This window comes from Bos taurus, chromosome 21 (assembly GCF_002263795.3).
Source record: "Bos taurus isolate L1 Dominette 01449 registration number 42190680 breed Hereford chromosome 21, ARS-UCD2.0, whole genome shotgun sequence".
NCBI lineage: Eukaryota > Metazoa > Chordata > Mammalia > Artiodactyla > Bovidae > Bos > Bos taurus.
Genome location: NC_037348.1, coordinates 56293043 through 56316030, shown reverse-complemented (window position 1 = coordinate 56316030; position 22988 = coordinate 56293043). Strand labels below are relative to the sequence as shown.

The following is a 22988-nucleotide window of genomic DNA, read 5'->3' as shown; positions in this document are numbered from 1 at the left end:
TCCTTGATTTTGCAGATGGCTGACTTCTCCCTGTGTCTTCACTTGGTCTTCCCCCTGTGCGTGTTTGTGTTCAAATTTCCTACTGTTATGTGATGCCCATCATATTGGATTAGAGCCCACACTAATTGGTCTCATCTTAATTTAATTACCTCTTTTAAGGCCTTTGAACAAAGAATGTTCAAATTAACGCACAATTGCACTCATTTCACACACTTGCAAAGTAATGCTCAAAATTCTCCAAGCTAGGCCTCAAGAGTATGTGAACTGAGAACTCCCAGATGTTCAAGCTGGATTTAGAAAAGGCAGAGGAACCAGAGATCAAATTGCCAACATCCACTGCATCATAGAAAAAGCAAGAGAATTCCAGAAAAACATCAACTTCTGCTTCATTGACTACACTAAAGCCTTTGACTGTATGGATCACAACAAACTGGAAAATTCTTAAAGAGATGGGAATACTAGACCACCTTACCTGCCTCCTGTGAAATGTATGCAGGTCAAGAAGAAACAGTTAGAACCGGACATGGAACAATGGACTGGTTCCAAGTTGGAAAAGGAGTAGTCAAGGCTGTATATTGTCACCCTACTTATTTAACTTAAATACAGAGTACATCATGCAAAATGCCAGGCCAGATAAACACAAGCTGGAATCAAGTTTGCTTGGAGAAATACCAATAACCTCAGATATGCAGATGACACCACCCTTATGGCAGAAAGCAAAGAAGAACTAAAGAGCCTCTTGATGAAGAGACATTAATTTGTCAACAAAGGTCCGTCTAGTCAAGGCTATGGTTTTCCCAGAGGTCATGTATGGATGTGAGAGTTGGACTATAAAGAAAGCTGAGTGCTGAAGAACTGATGCTTTTGAACTGTGGTGTTGGAGAAGACTCTTGAGAGTCCCTTGGACTGCAAGGAGATCCAACCAGCCCATCCTAAAGGAGATCAGTCCTGGGTGTTCATTGGAAGGACTAATGTTGAAGTTGAAACTCCAATACTTTGGCCACCTGATGTGAAGAGCTGACTCATTTGAAAAGACCCTGATGCTGAGAAAGATTAAGGGCAGGAGGAGAAGGGGATGACAGAGGATGAGATGGTTGGATGGCATCACCAACTCAATGGACATGGGTTTGGGTGGACTCTGGGAGTTGGTGATGGACAGGGAGGCCTGGTGTGCTGCAGTTCATGGGGTCACAGAGAGTCGGAGATGACTGAGCGACTGAACTGAGCTGAACTGTTGAAGGTGAAAGAGGAAAAAGCTGGCTTAAAACTAAACTTTCAAAAAAACGAAGGTCGTGGCATCCAATCCCATCATTTCATGGCAAATAGGTGGGGAAACAATGACAGATTTTATTTTCTTGGGCTCCAAAATCACCTCATATGGCAACTGCAGCCATGAAATTAAAAGATCCTTGCTCCTTGGAAGAAAAGCTGTGACCAACCTAGACAGCATATTAAGAAGCAGAGACATTACTTTCCCAACAAAGGTCCGTCTAGTCAAGGCTATGGTTTTTCCAGTAGTTATGTATGGATGTGAGCATTGGACCATAAAGAAGGCTGAGCACCAAAGAATTGATGCTTTTGAACTGTGGTATTGGAGAAGACTCTTAAGAGTCCCTTGGACTGCAAGGAGATCAAACCAGTCAATCCTAAAGAAATAAATCCTGAATATTCATTGGAAGGGCTGATGCTGAAGCTGAATCTCCAATACTCTGGCCACCTGATACGAAGAGCTGACTCATTAGAAAAGACCCTGATACTGGGAAAGATTGAAGGCAGGAGGAGAAGGGGATGATAAAGGATGAGATGGTTGGATGGCATCACTGACTCAATGGACATGAGTTTGAGCAAGTTCTGGGAGTTCGTGATGGACAGGGAAGCCTGGTGTGCTGCAGTCCATGGGGTCTCCAAAGAGTCAGACACAACTGAGTTTATGAACAATGACAACAAAAAGGCCTTATAGCCAAATATAGTCCCATTCTGAGATACTGGCGGTAGGGACTTCAACATATGGTATAGGCACAGTTCAGTAGATAACAGTTACTTTAATTAGCCTTCATTTATTTGGATATTTCCAGGGTTCAACTTCACTGGAGTTTATTGTCTGGGGAGCATCGACTGAGTGCTATGTTACAACATTCGTGCCAATGTTGAAAAGCAGCTGTAGTTATCTCAAGTCTATGCATCACATTCCTAGTGAAACTATCCCCTTGGAAGACTGGATGAGTGGAGTTTACGTGAACAGTCAGGGTTTTAATATGATCAAAGTTTTGCCGGTAAGAAACCTAAGCAGTTCTAGTGATATGTTACTTTTGTGTGACTGGCTGGCCATTTGGTCTTAGCATTTCTTTCTTGAATTACTCAAAACACTTAAGTTATTTTTCAACCCTTGTGTCATTTTGAGGATATGATGACTAAAATGTGAAAATGTTCTGAACTAATGGTTTTTCTTAGTGTAATAGTCTCATCATTATTTTCTGCTATATTATGGTGGCATAATCTTGGGCTTTCACAGTATATAGTTATTTGCCCTTAAGATGACTCATAGTTCTCTTGAGCTGATATATCTTACTGGTCCCATTTCAATGTAGTAACAATTTTAATTTTTGTCTTATCAGAACACGTGACTCTTTTTAAAATATAAATTACTGCTCTTTGTTAACTGATTACTTATAATTTTCTTTGTAACAAAAAACCCCAAATTATTACCCAAACCTTCAATTATTTAGTAAATAATTGAATTATTTATTAAATATGTCACTAAGACTCTTAATAAGATTTTAAAACTTTGTTGCATGACTTCATGACAGCTACCTTAGTCTCTAAAACTTTTTTCACTTATTTACAAGATCCAAGTTGCATTAGGATGGTACGGGAGTTCTGGGGGAAGAGAAATTTACTTAAATATGGGGAGCTAAAAGTGAAATATCTGTTTTGAATGGTTTTCTGGAAAATCAAGATTTTTAAATTAAAGACTTGGTAAATAATAATGAAATTTACAGTATCTTTGTTTGGTCATTTTCAGATAAACTACAGGCCTCCATCTAATATGGGAATTGCTATTCCACTTACAGATCATTTTTATCATGCAGATCCTAGCAAACCCATACCGAGAAATCTATTTTACAAGTCAAAGGTAAATATTTTTTTCTGCAAATAAACTAGTATTTATCTTAATTCAAGAAATCATTCGGTAAAATTACAGATGAACAGACCTAGCTGCAGAGATTAAATGAGAAGGTGCATTAAGCATAATATGCCCTGTACAGCAGTGCTTCTTCTCCTTCCCCTCCCCCTCTCCTCCTCCCTTACTACTACCACTACTACTGTTACTACTGCTATCCCTGTTCTTCCTGCCACTACTTGAGCCCTTTCTTCTCTTACTGCTATTCCTGGATTTGGTTTTGGAACCAAAGAGTCTAAATGGACTCTCCCAAACTCCCACTTGAATTTCAAAGAGCATAACGAGGATGAGAGCATTGTTTTTTGTTTGTTTGTTTAACGAAAGAGCCCCAAGGCATCTCATAGTTCGAGCCCTGTAAAAGGAATGATGTCCAAAAGGAGAGAAGAGTGTTTGCTCCATAGACTCATTTCCTGCCTAGAAGATAACCAAACCCCAGCAGCACTCTGCCTCTCTGGAGTTTGAGTGAACAAAGTAGAGAGAACAGAGAGAAGCCACTAGGTTCAAAAGGAAAGTGCATCAGGGGGTGGCTGCCCAAGGGAACCTCATAGATACCTGTGAAATCTCCCTCCAGAAAAACACACCTGCGTATATATATGGACACGTAGACATTCATATCCATTCTTGAATGTACATGCACACACAAAGACAGAAAATGGTTGTTCCTTTTGTTCAAAACTCTTCATCTCCCCATCTAATTCAGAATAAAAGCTTTATTCTTACAATGATTTATAAGGTCCTCCATGGTTTAGCTTTGGATTTGCATCTGACCTGATTCCCCCCAGGTCAGTCCGTTCTGGCCATGTTGGCCTCCTTGCTATTCTTCAAATATACTAGATGTATTTTCACCTCAGGGTCTTTAAGCTTCAAAAATTTCCTCTGTCTGGAATGCACTTCTGCCAGATATCACATGGCACATCTCATCACCATCTTCAGGTTTTTGCCTAAATGTTGCCATCACTGTGAGGCCTTCCTTGACCACTCTATTTAAAACTGTACCATCCACCTCCACTGATACCAACCTTGCCCCTCTTCCCTGCCTTATTTTTCTTCATTGCACTTTTTACAATTTTACATATTTTACCCATTTATTTATTAGATTTCATTAAAAGGTAAGCTACACAAGACAGGGTTATTATTGAGGATTGTTAATCAGTTTTATTCTCTCTGCTATCTTTAGTGTCCCTCGAAGGTGGCTCAGTGGTAAAGAGCCTGCCTGCAAATGCAGGAGATGTAAGAGACATGGGTTCAATCCCTGCATTGGGAAGATTCCCTGGAGGAGGGCATGGCAACCCACTCCAGTATTTTTGCCTGGAGAATCCCCATGGACAGAGGAGCCTGGCAGGCTACAGTCCATAGGGTCTCAGAGTAGGACATGACTGAAGCAACTTGGCACACATACATCTTTAGTACCCAGAAAAGTACCAGACATAGGAAGTGCTTAAAAATTGTTCAACAAGCTAATAATACACATTTATACACATCCTATTACACACACTCACACAAACACACACACACATACATGCACAACATGAGGCTGACTTGTTGAAACTTAAATTTCAGGGTAAAAAACTCTGTTCCAGGCAATGAACAACTCAAATACTGAATTCTTCAATTCTAGTCTCTTCCAAAGATGAACTCTGTTATGTCACTAGAATCAAGCCTTCTCTATTGAAATATGAGTTTAATATATTTACATGGAAATCCTTAGTTTGGGTTTTCTTTTTTTTTCTTCTGGATTTTCTTAGGAGTTGAATAGGAAATTATCTAATTTACATATAAGTAAATAACAGATTTTGGTGGGCACCTTTTCTATATTCAACAAATGTTAATTTCACATTCCAGCATTTCCAGAGTTATCAGACACTGTATAGATATTTTCTAGAGAGACAACAGTGAACTAGATAAACATGACATCTTTGAGGATCTTTAATGGGGGAGAATAAGCTTTGAAAACTATACAGTCCATGGGGCCACAAAGAATGGCACATGACTGAGCGGCAAACACTTTCACTAACACTTTCAAGTTTTGAAAGCTATACAAATTAAATAGCATCACCTAGTGGAGCAGACTAAAAATGTATGTAATTCTGCCTCTGATCACCTCAAAATATACCACCTGGGGGAAAAGTGCATCTGGACTGATGCTGTAACTTCGTGTTACACTGACACCATCCCCTTACTAGGAATCATGTGTAACATCATTCCAGACACACAGTTTGCAGTTAGACTTCCCAAGGATAAGCAGACAAATGCTTTCAAACTGTGGTGTTAGAGACTCTTGAGAGTCCCTTGGACAGCAAGATCAAACCAGTCAATCCTAAAGGAAATCAACCCTGTATATTCATTGGAAGGACTGATGCTGAAGCTAAAACTCCAATACTTTGGCCGCCTGATAGAAAGAACTGACTCATTGGAAAAGACCCTGATGCTGGGAAAGATGGAGGGCAGGAGGAGAAGGGAAAAACAGGATGAGGTGGTTGTATGCCATCATCGACTCAATGGACATGACTTTGAGCAAACTCCAGGAGATGGTGAAGGACAGGGAAGCCTAGTGTGCTGCAGTCCATGGGGTCACAAAAAGTTGAACATGACTGAGTGACTGAACAATGATGATCAACAACAAATATTTGAAAAAAAAACTTCTACAATAAGAAAGAAGCATAATCTCAACAACTTAAAAAACTGTGCCTCAGAAAACTGTATCATAAATACAAGCAAACTTTAGAATAAGCATAATAATTATTTCAGAACAATTCAAGGAACTATTGTAATGATGAAAAAAATGGAGAGAGACATCATACACATACACACAAAAAAGAATGTCAAAAATTGAAAATATAATTGTGAAACCAGTTCAAAAGATTCAAAGAGCTTAATGAACCCAACTAAGCAGCAAGTAAGTTCTGAAATGAAATAGTGGTAATGACTGAACAGCATTGTGAATGTACTAAAGCCCACTGCATTGTACACTTGAAAATGATAAATTTTATCTCAATAGAAGAAGAAAAGAAGCAATGAGGACAAGAATGGTAATCTTATAAAAAGAAGGAAGAATAACTTTTTTTAGAAATAGAGTTGATTATCAAAATCAAAAGCCAGTTCTTTGCCAAAATGAATAAACTAACCTCTGGAAAGAGTGATCAAATGAAAAAATGATTAACACATGGATGGCTACAGTGGGGATTTTAACAGCATTAGTGACTGCGATGAGAAGAGACAAGTACAAAATAATACGCTTGAAGACTATCCATAGTCTGCAGCACGGCATATCAAGTCTGCTCCCTTAGGTCTCAGCTTCCATGCCAGTGATGGGAGCAGCCAAGGACAGGGAGGTGAACATCCTAATTACTACATTCAGAATGACACAGGCTGGACTTCCCTGGTGGTACAGTGGATAGGACTGCCTGCCAATGCAGGGGACACAAGATCGATCCCGGGTCTGGGAGGATACCACATGCCACAGAGCAGCTAAGCCTGTGTGCCACAACTACTGAGCCCACGCTCGACAGCCCAGGAGCCACAACTACCGAAGCCTCTCCACCCTACAGCCCGTGCTCCATAGCGAGAACCCACCACAATGGGAAGCCCGGGCACCTCAACAAAGAGTAGCCCCCACTCACCACCAGAGGAAACCTGTGCACAGCAAGGAAGACTCAGCGCACCAAATATAAAATAATATTTTTTTAATGATACAAGCTTTCTGGTCCCCTGCCTGTTGACTCTAGGGTAACCCTGAGGTAAGCAGCTGAGTGATACTTGGATTCCTTACTAAGCAAGGAGACAAAATTCAGAAATACTGTGCTTTTACCTTATTATTAATGGATTTTTCCCCTTTGACCTTCTCAAGGTTTTATTCATTCAGGGAACAAATATTTATTTCCTATTTACTCAGTCTGCAGAAATTCTGCCACCAAAACCAGCACATCGACCTATTTTAATTCTATTTGCAGAGATCTGGTAAATTCAAACAGTGTGCAAATGCAACTACTCGGAAGGAGTGCAATTGTACCAACGATCAGAAGTTTTCATACGCTGTTGCTTTCTCAGATTGTCGAGAAAAGGTAAGATAATCTTTAATTTCCTGAAGACAGAGTGCTTTCGTATTAATAAGATTTTGAAATGGGCATTTTGGTTAAACATGAAACCCAAGACGTAGATGTCTTATCGTGACATAGAATTAAAGATGACATCAAGCTAAAAAGATTGTAATTTAAATGTTCCCAGACATAGTAATTCTCTCACAAAGAGTCACACACAACTGAGCAATTGAAATGAACTGAACTGAGACATAGTAATTAACCTCATCTGTAAAAGAGAATAAAACTTGCATTGCCCTATTCATTTCACAGGTTCTTATAAAGGTACACACATGCATATATCTATATGATAGCAATTTATTACCTGTCAAAAACTACACTAGATTGTGGTAAATATTGATTTATTCAAAAAAGTATTGAGTATATAATATGTATCAGGCTCTGGAATATCAAACTTGAAGCTCAAGGTAGTAGTGACGAACTAGAAGACAGTATAACACGCTGGTTAAGAGAGTGGGTTCTACGTCAAATAGTTCCTCTGTTAGTCTCCAAGCATTCAGACATGTATCAGGCTGATGTTGGTGTCTGCATTAGCTGACTCAACCTATGCACTTGGTATAACTTTTAAGTAGATCTGTTTCAAAGTCCTTGTCAGACTACATATGATGTTATTTTAAGTGATTTGTTTTGTTTTTATATAAAAATAAAATCATGCACCATAATATTGGGCATAGAGTCAGCATTCAATAAATTACAAAGGTTGCTATTATATACCACCACAACTCCACGCTTGCTGAATTCCACTATTTCTTGAGCATTTACTTCTACCATATACTGCTCTAAGTCTTCTCCATGACTTGTCTTGTTTCACTAGAGGCACAGAGAAGCCCGGTAATTTGCTAAAGATCACATCACTAATATGTGATGGAGCTAGATTTCAACTCTGGAGCCTGAGTTTAATGAGAATACGGAAAGATCATGACTGGCAGGGAGAGGGCTTTGGGAAGACCCAGTTCATACAGCTTTCCTTATAGTCCAACTCTCACATCCATGCGTGACCACTGGAAAAACCATAGCCTTGACTAGATGGACCTTTGTTGGCAAAGTAATGTGTCTGCTTTTTAGTATGCTGTCTAGGTTGGTCATAACTTTTCTTCCAAGGAGTAAGCGTCTTTTAATTTCATGGCTGCCATCATCATCTACAGTGATTTTGGAGCCCCAAAAAATAAAGTCAGCCACTGTTTCCACTATTTCTCCATGTATTTGCCATGAAGTGATGGGACCAGATGCCATGATCTTTGTTTTCTGAATGTTGAGCTTTAAGCCAACTTTTTCACTCTCCTCATACAGTACCTTACAGTTCATACAGTACCTTAAGGGATATGGGTTAGTAAAAAAAAATCATCATAGCAAATTCCTATGGGAAAAAAAAGGTCAACAGAAAGATACAAGTTTTGCTACCACAGTGTTTGCATATTACTTTTGGAATTCACACTGATTCTACTGTAAGACAGATTTTTTTTCATGACCTGAGAAGGCAGAAATTCTCTCAGAAGCACACTTAATTTAGAATAGCCAAATTCTATTCATCCTTTTCCAGGAAATGAAATTAGTATTGAATTTTCCAAATTTATACCCATTCTTGGCATTTGCATTTTAGGTTCCTCGTTTTAAGTTTCCAGTTATACAATATCCAGTTTCTTTGCAAGTTTACAGTGAAGATGGAAATTTCCCAGTGGAAACTCCATACCTGGTTACTGTGACTGAAGTGAATAACAGGGAAAACTGGAACCTAAGTAGGATTTGCTTTCTTCTACAATTGTTACAGCTATAAGTACTGTGGTTATTGGGCTTCCCAGGTTGCGCAGTGGTAAAGAATCCACCTGCCAATGCAGGAGATGCAAGAGATGTGGGTTCAAGCCCCAGGTCAGGAAAATCCCTGGAACAGGAAATGGCAACCCACTCCAGTATTCTTGCCTGGAAAATTCCATGGACAGAGGAGCCTGGCGGGGTACAGTCCATGGGGCTGCAAAGAGTCAGATACGACTGAGCACAGCACACACACTGTTGTTATTACCTAGGGAAGTGGTTTACAAAACCTTTTCACCCAAAAGATAATCAAGAGGTCTTTGGAAAAGAAGTTGAATCGGTTATTATATCAGTGTCCATGCTACTTCTATCATCTCATACTTATTTTTAATACAGTGCAACGATTCAGTTGTACATATATTTATATATTCTTTTTCAAATTCTTTACTCTTTATAAATTATTACAAAATATTGAGATTTCCCTGTGCTATACAATAGGTCCTTGATGGCGATCTGTTTTGTAAATAGTGCTTATCTATGTTAATCCCCGCCTCCTAGTTTATCCCTTCTTCCCCTTTTCCCTTGTTAACCATAAGTTTGTTTTCTGTGTCTGTGTCTCACACTTATTTCATCATCACTTCAGTGACCTGGATTCAGACCATTATCTAGATTAGCAGCAAAAATGATTGAGTTTGTGCTACACGTTGGTCTGGCGTCTCCTTTCATCGCTTGTATGGAGGAAGATATAAAAGGTGTTGCCAGGTTATCCATAGGATCTGTCTTCTAATTATATAAGAAAAGTTTATTAAATAGCTTATGATAAAATAACTGAAATAATGCAGAAGTATTTCTAAATAAGTAAAATGAAATCTACCAAAATTCAATTTTACCTCAAATAGATAATTTTTTGTTGCACATTTGTGTTTGTTCATGAATGTGTACTTTTAAGGAGATTTATGGGTAGATAGATTGATACATCAATAAATGGAGTTAAATGAAATTTCTAAATGTGACCAAATATCCAGACATTTCATATTCTGTGAGTCGTACTCTGACCCACATATGAATTTTTGAAATGAAAAATTAAGCAAAGAGAATTAGTAAACATTTTGCTTTAACTAACATCCTCATTTTTCCATGGTTTGCTGCAACCTGTTCTCTTTGAGTGCCAACTGTTAAATATTCAAGTATTTTGCATGCTGGTTGTTACACACTAGTTGCTTAAAGTTAGTCATGAAGAGGATATTCATACCCTGTATGGAAAAAAGGGAACCCTCCTATGCTGTTGGTAGGAATGTAAATTGGTACAATTACTATGGAGAACAGTGTGGAGGTTTCTTAAAACCAAAGAGAGAACTGTCACATGACCCAGCAATCCCACTCCTGGGTGTCTATCCCAACAGAACTATAATTGAAAAAGATACATGCACCCCTCTGTTCATAGCAGCACTATTTGCAATAGCCAAGACATGGAAGCAACCTAAGTGCCCGCGGACAGATGAATGGATAAAGAAGATGTGAGATACATATATATATATATATATATATATATATATATATATATATAGACATAGAGAGAGAGAGAAAGAGAGACATATATAGATGGACTATTGCTCAGACATAAAATGAATGAAATAATGCCATTTGCAGCAACATAGACGGACCTAGTGATTATCACACTAAGCAAAGTAAGAAAAAGATAAATATCACATGATATCACTTATATGTGGAATCTGAAATATGTTACAAATGAACTTATTTTCAAAACAGAAGAAAACTCATTGACATAGTAAACAAATTTATGGTTACCAAAGGGGAAAAGGGGTGGGAGAAGGAGAAATTAAGAGTTTGGGATTAGCAGATACAAACTACTATATATAAACTAAATAAATAAACAAGTCTTATTGTATAGCACAAGAAACTATATTCAATATCCTGTTATACCCTATAATAGAAAAGAATATGAAAAAGAATATATATATATATGCTGAATCACTTTGCAATATACTAGGAACTAACATAATATTTTTTCTAACATAATATTTTAAATCAACTACACTTCAACTTAAATTTAATTTAGAAAACAATATTCACATCCTGTAAATTGGCAGATGCTGCAATCAGAGGGTTTTTTCCCCCTTTAGATCCCATGTACCATTACACCACTGCAATCTCTAACCTCTACACTACATATCTAGTTTTAGAAAGAATTATAAGAAAACAGGAGTAACTGATCATTTCCTTTAGAAAAGATTTAGTGATCTTATTGTGGAATTTCTCTGCTACCTTACTGGAAATCATTTACCAACTGCTAAGGTAGTCCTGAAATTATTTCATTGCCAAATATCCAAAATGTAGGCAGATCAGGACTAGTCAAGAGCATAAGGCAGGAAAGAAAGGTCAGTCTGGATTAAGGTGGTCAGAGATCTTGTCCTTCTTGATGATGCCCCTGAGAAGATACACTGTCATACGCTAGGGCTAATTTCCCATAAATATATTCTCCACCAAGTCAAGAAGAACTAAAACTATGAAAGAAGGTAGCCATGTTATAGACTGGAATCTTTCATTGTACCTTAATGTACTTAAGAAACTTTATGCAGAATGAGAAAATAGCATACATGTGCTTAAAATACACTTGGTGTGATTTTAGGACACACTGTGCCAGAAAACGTTAAAAAAATGAAGGCCTACTTAGAATCGATTCTTTCTGTTCCAGTGTATAATCCTTTAGGCCTCAACTTAAGTATAAAAGTAAGTTGACAACATTTGTATTCTCCCTATTTTGAGTTTAGATAAGACCTTTATGTCTTTGTTTTTAAAGTTTAGTTATCTATGAATGGTGGAAATAGCATCTGAGAAGTGTGTGGAGGCTTTCCTTCATTTCCCTTGATGCTGTTATTTCTATAGATACCTTAATGTTGAATTTAACATTAACTTACCATTTTTTGAGCTGAAATACAAGACTAATGGATTATCAAGGTGGAACAGATAAGGTGTTTCCCAAAGTTAGTGGAAACGGATTCACTGTTCTTCACCTTGACACACACAGATACATGTCTTCTGGGTCCAGCTGCCTCTAAGAGCACAGCAGGTTGATATAATCTAGGTAATTGTGGTGAAAGCCAATAAAAGTTAGGGGACATATTAAAACCATATATGTGGACTAGCCCAAAGTGCTCCTCAAGGCCTTGTAGGACTTTATGTGTCTGTGAACCTGCTGTATAGCACAGGGAGTTCAGCTAGGAGCTCTGTGATGACCTTGATGGGTGGGATGGGTAGGGGGGCAGAGAGGGAAATACAAGAGGGAGGGGATATATATAGCTGATTTACTGTACAGCAGAAACTAACACAACATTGAAAAGAAATTATACTCCAATTTTAGAAAAATCTACCCCAAAACCCCAGCACATGTATACCTTAAATGTATATAATTTTTATTTTCCAATAATACCTCAGTAGAGCTGTAGGGAAAATAAATAAAATAGAATGAATATCTTTTCTTCAAAAAAAGAAGAAAGAAAAAGAAAAAAGTATCAGCTATAGAGTCCCTCTGTTTCAAATTCTTGTCCTTCTCCTTCCATTTTTATTTTGTTATATAAAGTATATGCTCAAGAAGCTTAGAAAAGAGATGGGAATTTTTCTATGCACGATCAGTTAGGGAAAGTAACCCCAGTGTGTATTTTTACTTAAAGGAACATACATGTCGATGTTGCTAATGCCTGGTGTATTTTTTCCACAGGGATCTGAGCTCTTTCACTTCAGAGTGTCTGTTGTTCCGGGGGTCTCTTTCTGTAACTTAGTTGAAGAATTTCAGGTACAGTGAAGGCACAGGTATCCAGTGGGGTGATGGCTGAGGAAGTAATATGACAGGCATCCGTCCAGGACACACTGAAGAGAAAAAAATGACAGAATGTATATGATGGACAAGTCTCAGAGATGGGGGGTCCTGGAGACTGGAGGTGACATCATCAGCAAGGGTGAAGTCAGGGTCCTCAAAAGGTCTCAGGACCAGTTGATGCTGGGAAAGTTGCAATAATTGCCTGTGTTTGTTTTTGTTCCCTCTTCACCTTCCATATTTAGCTAGGTTTTCTGATCCCCTTGACTATCTCCCCACAGAGACCACGGTCTGTAACTTTTTAGTTTCCAGCATTATCTTCCCTTTGGTTATTTGCATTGTTACAGTAGAGTCTTATATGCTCCCAAAGCCATCAAGATCCAAAAGAATTGGAAATCAAAGTCCGTCTCCTCAAATCACCCTCTGATGTTCAATGACTCATTTTTGCTTACTCGCATAATGGTATCTGCTGCCTATGGGGTTGTAGAGGAATGAGGATTTAATTAAATTAGTTAATGGCTCATTCACTGTCAAATACCAATACAACATTATCAGAAACAAAAGCTCTCAACTCTCTCCTTTTCCTTTTTCTGTCCTGGCCCTGCCTCAGTAATGAGTCTGCACCAGATAGGTGGTCAAAGCATCAGTGTAGACACTTAAGATCCTGAGAGAAAATCCATCCCACTAGAAAGAGGATCTAGAAAAAGAAGTACCTGTCATATGAGGAGCCTAAGAGAAAATCCTCATTATTTTTCTCTTTGTTCTCACCTCTTTGTCCCATGGTCAGCCCCAGTTTCATGGAAGAGCACAATAATACGGGAGGATAAAACTCTAATGAATTAGATTCTGGAATCCACAGAAGCAAGAAGAAAGTTGTACAACATCCTTAATGTACTGAGGACAGTCATAGTGTAGGGAGGAAGGACTGTCTACCCAGAATTCTATATCTAGTGAAAATATCCTTCAGGAATGAGAGGGAAATAAAGGTATTTTCAGGTGAAGGAAGAATAAAATAATCTACTGTAGGCAGAACTTCTCTAAAAAAATGCATAAGGAAGTTCTTCAGGCTAAGAAGACAAGTCAGCAGAGACACAAAGTTTCAGGAATGAAGGAAGAATTATAAAAATGAAAGAAAGAAAAATAGGAAGTGATTGCACAGTTAATAAAGGAAGAGAATCATTAAAAAACAATAGAAAAAGATAAAGTTTCTTAAATCATGCTTTTGAAAGTATCCTAAAACAATGGAATGCAAAACAAAATTTTGGCTTTTTTTCTCACCATAAAGGACATTATTGAAATCACTGACAAAATTTGAGTAAGATCTGTAGATTAGAAAGTAGCATTGTCTCACAGTTAATATCTTGGTTTTGATAATTGCACTCTAATATGAGTGAATCCTTTCAATTTGTGTTAAAGAAGCACAAACTGAAGTATTTTGATGATAAAAAGATATCGTGTCTAGAACATACTTTTCTGTGATTCTGGTGTTCAACCTTTTTTAAAAACATGTCCTGGAATATTTAGATAATCATAGAAGATTGGAAGGGAAGCATTTAAAGAAAAACTGTTTTCAAGAGCTTTAGAGACAGAAATTTAGCTGGAGAATACATGATTTCAGGGGCGTTGGGGTTTCCACTCTCAGAAATGTATAAAAGTGAAAGTGAAAGTTGCTCAGTGGTGTCCAATTCTTTGCAACCCCATGGACTATACAGTCCATGGAATTCTCTAGGCCAGAATACTGGAATGGGTAGCCTTTCCCTTCTTCAGGGGATCTTCCCAACCCAGGGGTTGAACCCAGGTCTCCCACATTGCAGGTGGATTCTTTACCAGCTGAGCCACAAGGGAAGCCCTAGAAATGTATTATATAGCTTAACTGAAGAAATGAAATTTTCATATTGTCCAGTTGGTAAAGTCACTAAAATTTTGTTTTAGGTAGAAATGGGTAAGGAACGCATTCTGGGTGGAAAGAATGACAGCAGCAAAGACACAGATACAGAGAGGTATTAAGCAATCATTTCAATAGTAGATCCATTTGGTTGGAATGCAAAGTTATATATATGAAAGTGGGTAGGTTAGGGTCCCATTGTGGGAGACCTTGAATGTCAGAATGAGAACTTTGGAAAATTCCTATCAGCAATGAGAAGCTATTAAACATTTTTGAAAAGGAGTGTTTAGGAATGAGCACATGATCTACAACTGTGCAATCCCAGTGCTTTTGCTCAAAGTGCTGAGATGTGAACTTGCTCTTTCTTAATGACATTGAACAAGGAAGCTTGCAGCCTCAGGAGCTACTATCAAGCCGTAGGACTGTTAGGACTTTGGAGGGAGTTATCCGACACTGAGGAAGCAGAACAGAGAGATAGAAGAAAAAAAAAGATTATGATTACAATGGATTATTTCCTCTGGTCTTCCTAACTTTGGTATTTTCTTTAGAGAAAAGCAGACTCATTTTTGCAATTACGTGCAGCACACAATTGTCTTCCTCACAGACCACAAACAGATTAGATCTTTAGATCTTACAAAGCTAATTATTCAACCTCCTCTGATGGGCCACCTTTTAAGAAAGACTTTTGTTGTCTTGGAGCACCATTCCAAAAACCACAAGTAGTATATCACATTCAATAGGTAATATTTTTCTATAAAAATGAAGTGAAGTCGCTCAGTTGTGTCTGACTCTTCGCGACCCCATGGACTGTAGCCCGCCAGGCTCCTCCATCCATGTGTTTTTTCCAAGCAAGAGTACTGGAGTGGGTTGCCATTTCCTTCAATCCCCAATAATTCCTGAAGCACTGGGTACATAGTCTGAGCCTCCAAGTACAACAGGACATGATTAAACCAGCTGATCCATTACCACGAGGATAATTATCTTCTCACATTAGAAGCAGTTTCTCACTGCTTTCCACACCACTTGCCAGAGCCACCTTTTAAATACTGTTGCTTTCAATACCTCCTTTTTGGTACTACTTCTAAATAGTCAAGGCTTCCTCATAGCTCAGTTGGTAAAGAATCCACCTGCAATGCAGGAGACCCCAGTTCAATTCTTGGATTGGGAAGATCCACTGAAGGGATAGGCTACCCACTCCAATATTCTGGCCTGGAGAATTTCATGGATTGTAGAGTCCAAAAAGTCAGACATGACTGAGCAACTTTCACCTTCACCTAGACGGTCAAGATTCTTTTTTTTCGAAAATAAAGCAGTCTGTGTTTAAAAAAAAAAAATTGTTTTATAGACCAATGTTTTACAAAGATCAATCTGGCAATGTTATTATGTCAACATGAATTGACAGCATGGAATGGAGGCTATTTATACAAAGTAAGGTAATAAAACTCCGAATAGCAATATCAAAAGTAGAACAGAAAGAACCTGAAAAAAGTGTTTTAAAAATTAATAGCTATAGGATTGCTTCTTAAAAACATATATACCCTTAGGTCACTGAAGGATGGTCATACCTTGAACTTGAGCTATACACTACAGCAGCTTTTTAATCCTTTATCTTGTCCTGGCATTTCCCACATTCCCACATCCTATTTCCATTCATCTCTACTTTCCTACCTCAAAAGATAATCTTGCTTCTTACTTCACAGGGAAAACGTAAGCTTGAACCATTTTACCCTCCATATGCCCCCATTTCTACCTGTAGCATACATGGCGTCCATCCTTACCTCTAGTCTCAGAGGAAAAGATCCTTGCTTCTGTCAGTGTCCTGTCTCCCCTCTAGGAACTTGTTTTTATTAATTATTCTCTCAGGCAGAGGAAACATTTTAAATATACAGAAATTTCCCACTGTTGTCACTCATACTGAGAATTTTCTGAAGAGATGGTAGTCTGGAAGAGCACATGCTTCTTTCCTCTACCTTGAATGTACCTTCTCCTCCTCCTCTTATTCTCCAAGATTCTGATCGGGAAGCACATTCCCTGGTTACTCTAAGCAGTCAGGCACTTCTCACCATGTTCCATGTTCCCTGATAGCTCAGTTGGTAAAGAATCAGCTTGCAATGCAGGAGACCCCGATTCAATTCCTGGGTCAGGAAGATCCACTGGAGAAGGGATAGGCTACCCATTCCAGTATTCTTGGGCTTCCCTTGTGGCTCAACGGGTAAAGAATCTGCCTGCAATGCAGGAGACCCAGTTTGATCCCTGGGTTGGGAAGATCCCCTGGAGAAGGGAAAGGCTACCCACTCCAGTATTCTGGCCTGGAAAAGTCCATGGACTGTATAGTCCATGGGGTCGCAAAGAGTCTGACATGACCGAGCCACTTTCACTTTCACCATGTTCCAATGGCACTTTGCCTCTTCCTCTGTGACTGAACACAGAATGTTTTCCTACTGTGTAAGTGCTCTGTCTGACCACCTCTGCCATTAAAGACAAATGATAGGGCTTTCCTGGTGGCTCAGTAGTAAAGAATCTGCCTGCCAATGCAAGAGACACGGGTTCGATCCCTGGTCTGGGAAGATCCCACATGCCACAGAGCAAGTAAGCCCAAGCGTAGGAAAAAAGATTAAGAAGAAGAAAAAAGATGAAAGATAAAGATACAGGATATAAATTGAATTCTTATTCCCTATGTAAATTCTGCACATTGTTACCTGTCAGATTGCCAAGAGACTGTTTCTAAGGTTTGTGGAAGCTGAATATCGATATTGGTCTGGACAGAATATTGCTATATGAGTAGTAGTGTTTCCACCATTGTGTGAATCATGTCAAGTTCAATGTTTTGAATTGCTGAGCTCAGAAAACTTAAATATAAGACTTTGCTTTCTCTGTTGCAGATTTATGTTGACGAAGTCCCTCTGCCGTTTCCAGGACACACACTTATTGCTGTTGCAGCAGCTGTACTGCTAGGGGGATTAATTTTTATAGCATTTATGTTCCAAATACGTAATATCCACCCATGGGATACATTCAAAAAACTGATTAGAAGAAACAATGTGAACCCCACAAATATCACTGCCAATTAGCTAGTTCATAGATGAAAATCTGAATGTTGAACAAATGATAATCATCATTTTCTCTGTATTTCCTAGTTTCATTAGAGAATTCCTAGAAAAAATATATTTAAATGTTAATGTAAAAATTAGATAAAATACTACAGAATTAGCATTTTAACTCAAATTACACTTTGTCAACATGTTTACCATTCCATTCTCTTATTTTGGATACATAGAAAATTTCTTATGTTAACACTTAGAAAATTTTCCTTGAGATTTTTAAGAAAATGAAAAATGATAACCATCTCTTGGGGAACGGGTTTTCTGTATTTATTCTATAGCTTTTGTTGACTGGAGCCCATTCTGAGCCTTGTCCTTTTCTGATTAGAATAAGGAAAATGCAGTCCTGCCAGGGAAAGACAGTTGATGAGGGAAAGATAGGTGATAAAGGAGGCCCATGTCCATGTATGCTTTCAGAACCTCGTGGGAATTACAGGTGAAGCCATTTGGGTTTTCTTGAGGCAACTTCAAAATCAGATTGTAATACCTAAAGAGGAAATGTGACTCCGTCATGGGGCTGAGTCTGGGGGCGGTACTGGTTTACAGAACTACATGTGACATGTAGAATTCCAAAAGATGCACCTCTGTGTGCTCTGAGAGCACCCGTTCCCAGGTCGTCAGAAGATGGCCAGCACATTTGGAGATCAGAGAGTTACACCCTCCTGAAAAAGCCCAGGAGGAGCCACAGTCTGCTCTTAACAACATGGGGCAAGGCTAGGCACCCAGCCCAGGAGAGTCCAGTTCTGGGAACCGCAAACCATGGCCGTGCCTGTGTATCCTGAAAGTTCTTCTGAGAGGACAGTGGGCAGGGTAGACCCAGCACTCAGACTCAGGAGCCAGACATTACAAGTTTGCCACTTCCGAGATGTATGACCTGAGAAAATCATTTAATTTCTTTGTGCCTGAGTGTTTTCACCTGTAAAATGGGGATAATATTAATACCTACCTAATAGGGCTGTTGTGAAGGCCAAATGAATTAATACAAACAAAGTAATTAGAACAGTGCCTGGCTTTGTGAATTGCTGTTCTGTTGCAGGTAATAGAAATCCATCCTGTCTAATTACAATGAAAAGGGAGTTTATTGGAAGGATACTACAGGAAGCCAGAAAATCAAAGCAAAATCTGGACAAGGAGTGCTTGTCTGTGGGGAGGAAGGAGACCCATTCTGGGGACCTAGGAGACAGGAATTTGTCAGCTCCTCAGAGCATCACTTGGGCTAGGGCTCCAGAGATTAAACATGGCACAGAGATTAAAAGTGTAAACTACAGAGTTTGACAACCTGTGTTTCTTCTTTTAATAAATTTTTTTAACTACTTTAACATTTACTGAAAAGTTATTATGGTGGTACAGAGAGTTCTCATATAACCCACACTCACTTGCCCCTGATATTAACATCTTTTTTTTTTTCCAGTTAAATAGATAAAAATGCCTTTATTTCTAAAATGTGGCTTAACTACACCCATGGTGTGCTAAGCTTGTTTTGGAATCATCTTGCAGCTCCAAGTAAAACCAGGCCAGTGGAGGAACAGTCGGGGCTATTGGTTCCCGGCACCAAGGTGTCACTACTTCAGCAATTCAATCCACACAGTTATTCTCCAGAAGTTTTTTGTGACGTATGGAAAGTCGTTTTGGATTCCTTTGTACGACAGAGAGGTCCGACCTTGAGGAAGATCGGTAGCCCACATCCTCTGCTTTGATAGGCTTAATGATATGGCCTGGCTTGGTGACAACCTTGGACATGGTCAGCTTTTGGAAGGCCCTCTGGGTGTTCCACGTAGATCCTATGGGGGTCTGGATGGTCCTTTCAAATTGGTGATGGTGTGTGAATGGATGTGAAAGCACCTGCACCTGATGAGCTGCTGCATGGATGTTCCGCTTCTCACTGATGATCACGTTTGGCAAATTCTTGTCTTTCCTTGGAGGACCCTCAGGGGCTTTAATGAGAAACCGGCGTCTCTTCTTGGCACTGGGCTTCAGGCCCATACCACCCCACTTGCCCCAGCCAGGCAGAGTCAGGTCCAGGTCCTTTGGCTTACTCGCCTCCACAGCTTCCCTCTTCTCTTTCAAGAAGTCTCTGATGGCATCATCCCCAGCAAAAGCTACCTTTATCATCTGCCTTTGATCTCTCTCTTCTTCATCTTCCAACTCCTGTACAGTCGTGGGAACTGCCAAGGACTTCACGGAAGACAATTTTGTGGTTAGGAGGTTCTGGAGATCAATCATTTGCTCCTTCCTTTTCTTCTCCTTGGGGGTGCCAATATGATTACTTAGATTCTTCTCCAACTGCAGGCCTTCCACTGCAGTTCTGGGAAGCTCCTTGTTTTCAACACACCCTTCTCTGCCCAGCTCCTCCAGCTCCTCCAGAGTCTGAGCTCTCTTTGGCCTCTGCAGCAACATGGGCTCCTCTTCCTCCCTGGCAGGTTCCTCTCTCTGAGCTGTCCTCGCTGAACTCAGTTCTTGCTTCCCTGACTGATGGTTCTCTGTGATGAGTTTCTGAGACAGTGCCCTCAATTCGGACAGAACCTCCTGGCTGCTAGGATCCTTTGTTACATGTCTGTGCACTGGCTCCGCCATGTGGTTGAGCTCAGACTTCTGTCTAAGTGATCGCCTTTCCTCAAATTCTTTCAAGAGAGTTTCTTCCTCCACCACTGCACTTTCTTCCTCACTTTCAGAAGTCTCCTGGGCTTCAGGCTCAGCAGGATTTTCCAGGTCTTTCTGGACCTCAGCCTCTTTGGCAACAATGAAGTGATTCTGGAACATCCAGGGGTTCAGTCCATTTGCCTTTATCTGCACCCCATTCACCATGTCAGGGACAAGAGGTTCTTCCTCTTCCTCCTGGACTTCCTCCTCTTCCTCACTCTCAGAGGCCGCCTGGACCTTCTGCATCAGCTCTTTGTTCCTGGCCAGCTGTTCCTGCATAGCCTGGCGAGCTTCCAGGTCGTATTTGGCCATAATTGCCTTTGATTTTGCCCATTTCCCACTGTTCTGGTGCTTAAGGCTCATTCGCTCCATCATTCTGGCCTTGTCAAGTTTTTCTAGTTCTTCCAGTGCCGCAGCAGGATTGACCTTCTGCAGCTTCTCAAAATCTTTTAAGGCTTGCTTGGCCTTTCCTTTCTTCAGAATTCTGTGATACTTTTTGCTTTTGATTCTCTTCTCTCTCCGAGCCCTGGCCTCATAGTAGGACTGCAGGGCCCGGGCCCTTTGAAGCTCTGCTCGGCGCATCTTTACCTCTTCCAGGCTCATAGCTTTGAGAGAGGCCTTTTCCACAGGAGTCAGTAAAGGCTCTGTCACAGGCTGCTTATTCTTATGGAGAAGATCAAAAATCTCCTGCTCCAGGGGAGTTCCTGCTTTCCAGCCACTGACCACATGTTCAATGGGAGCAAAGACTGATTGGGGCTTGCTCAGGGGAAAAACCAGCTGCTCTGCTTGCCGGTTCTTCAGAACGACAGGATCCCATTTGGAGAGGATTTGGGAGCTTTTATTGAATGCCACTTCTCTGTGGATCTGCTCAATCTCTTCTCTGTGAAGTGGTAACTCCACAGTCTTCTTCGATTTCACTCGATTCAGCTGCTTTTTCACAGCAGCCAATGAGGATGAAGTTTTAACAGGCTCAAGCAGATCTGAAAGGACCAGCTTTTCTCCTGATCCTTCAGAACTTACACTGAACTCTGACACCTTCAGACTAGCCTCAGACCTCTCAGCCAATTTCTGCCTATCCTTTCTATTAAGTGAACTGATTGATTCCAGAAGCTTCTGATGCTTTCTTTCCCCATCGTTGTCCCCTTCATCTTCACTGGTGCTCAAGGGGTAGTCTTTTGGCAAATCCTCTAGTTCTTTCTGTTGGTTCAAAGCCAGAAGGTTGCTCTCCGCAGCCTGGTTCCTGCTCATCTCAGCAGCCTGTCTCTCACATGGACCAGGAGCGGAAGTCGAAAGGTGATATTAACATCTTATAGCCTGGTTTTTATCTAGCTCCATCACCTACAAGCTGTGTGACCTCAGGAAAGTTATTTAACCTAAGATTCCATCCTGTGGTCCACACTTTGGCTGTTTGAGCTGTAGGATGCCATGTATGCATGCATCTGTATTCCTGTGTGTTCAAAGATACCCCTGCTCAGCTAATTCATTCTTCATGTGACCACAAATTTATTCGCCTCTTCCCTGAAAACAGTCCATCCAAAGTCAGCTAATGATGGGATTCCAGAGATAATGTCATACAGCCACTGTTCTTGGAGTCCAGGATCTCTAGGTGCTATCAATTTCTCTTAATTTCTTGTCAAAAAAGGAAGAAAATGGTGATAATTAGTACACTTGTATACCTGTGGTGGATTCATTTTGATATTTGGCAAAACTAATACAATTATGTTGTTTAAAAATAAAATAAAATTAAAAAAAAAAAAAGTGACTTTTATGACCCTGTAACTAAGCCCCTAAAGCTGGCTTAGTTTATCTTAGGTTTATCTCTCCTCCACACATTCCACATGCTGCCTTGCCTCTGAACTGTACCTCATTTGATTAGGATCCTTTGCCCCAAACAATGAAATGCCTTCATTCCTGAAGGATCTGAGGCTTTGGCAATCAGATACCTATCACTCTGTAAGTTAGTTTCCATTGATTTTTTTTTTTTTTTCAGTTTATATGGATTTTTATCTTGGGGTATCCTTGGTAGTAAAAGTGTGTGGCCTGAAAGCCACCCAATTAATATTGGTCCTCACTGTGTTATAGGCTTCCTTTGTGGCTCAGCTGGTAAAGAATCTGCCTGCAATGTGGGAGATCTGGGCGCAATCCCTGGGTTGGGAAGATCCCCTGGAGAAGGGAAAGGCTCCCCACTCCAGTATTCTGGCCTGGAGAATTCCATGGACTGTATAGTCCATGGTGTTGCAAAGAGTTGGACACGACTGAGAGACTTTCACTTTTCCCTGTGTTAGAGCATCTCTATTTTTTCTCAATAAGATTGATGATCCCCTCTTGTGCCTGTTTTTCTAATGCACAAAAATGGCTACATGGCAGTCTTGGTGGAATCACTGGGGTCACTGTTGTGTTCACTGGTATTTTTATACTGGTTAGATAGGTCACTTGATTAACAGAGCTCAAAAAAGCAAAACTGTTGGCAGTGGCTTATTAAGTGAAATCTAAAAATAAT

The 22988-nt window shown here is 39.9% G+C and overlaps 2 protein-coding genes across 2 annotated transcripts in view; one reads left to right on the top strand and one right to left on the bottom strand.

Annotated features, from left to right (window-relative positions):
* Positions 1-17833, top strand: part of CATSPERB (cation channel sperm associated auxiliary subunit beta) — a 120560-nt gene extending 102727 nt beyond the window's left edge. Inside the window, 7 exon segments of the mRNA XM_059879229.1 lie at positions 2076-2273; positions 3023-3133; positions 7132-7242; positions 8879-9014; positions 11678-11778; positions 12767-12841; positions 17630-17833. Coding sequence (XP_059735212.1) covers positions 2076-2273; positions 3023-3133; positions 7132-7242; positions 8879-9014; positions 11678-11778; positions 12767-12841; positions 17630-17833 — 936 coding nt within the window.
* Positions 17834-19244: 1411 nt separating this feature from the next.
* LOC505600 (UTP14, U3 small nucleolar ribonucleoprotein, homolog A-like) lies at positions 19245-21922 on the bottom strand. The gene has a single exon (NM_001100302.1). It carries the CDS (start codon positions 21734-21736, stop codon positions 19424-19426), a length of 2313 nt encoding a protein of 770 aa, NP_001093772.1. The 5' UTR covers positions 21737-21922; the 3' UTR covers positions 19245-19423.
* Between the last annotated feature and the right edge of the window lie 1066 nt (positions 21923-22988).

Coding starts and splice junctions, on each gene's coding strand:
- LOC505600 (NM_001100302.1), bottom strand. CDS start 21,736: ATGAGCAGGAACCAGGCTGCGGAGAGCAACCTTCTGGCTTTGAACCAA.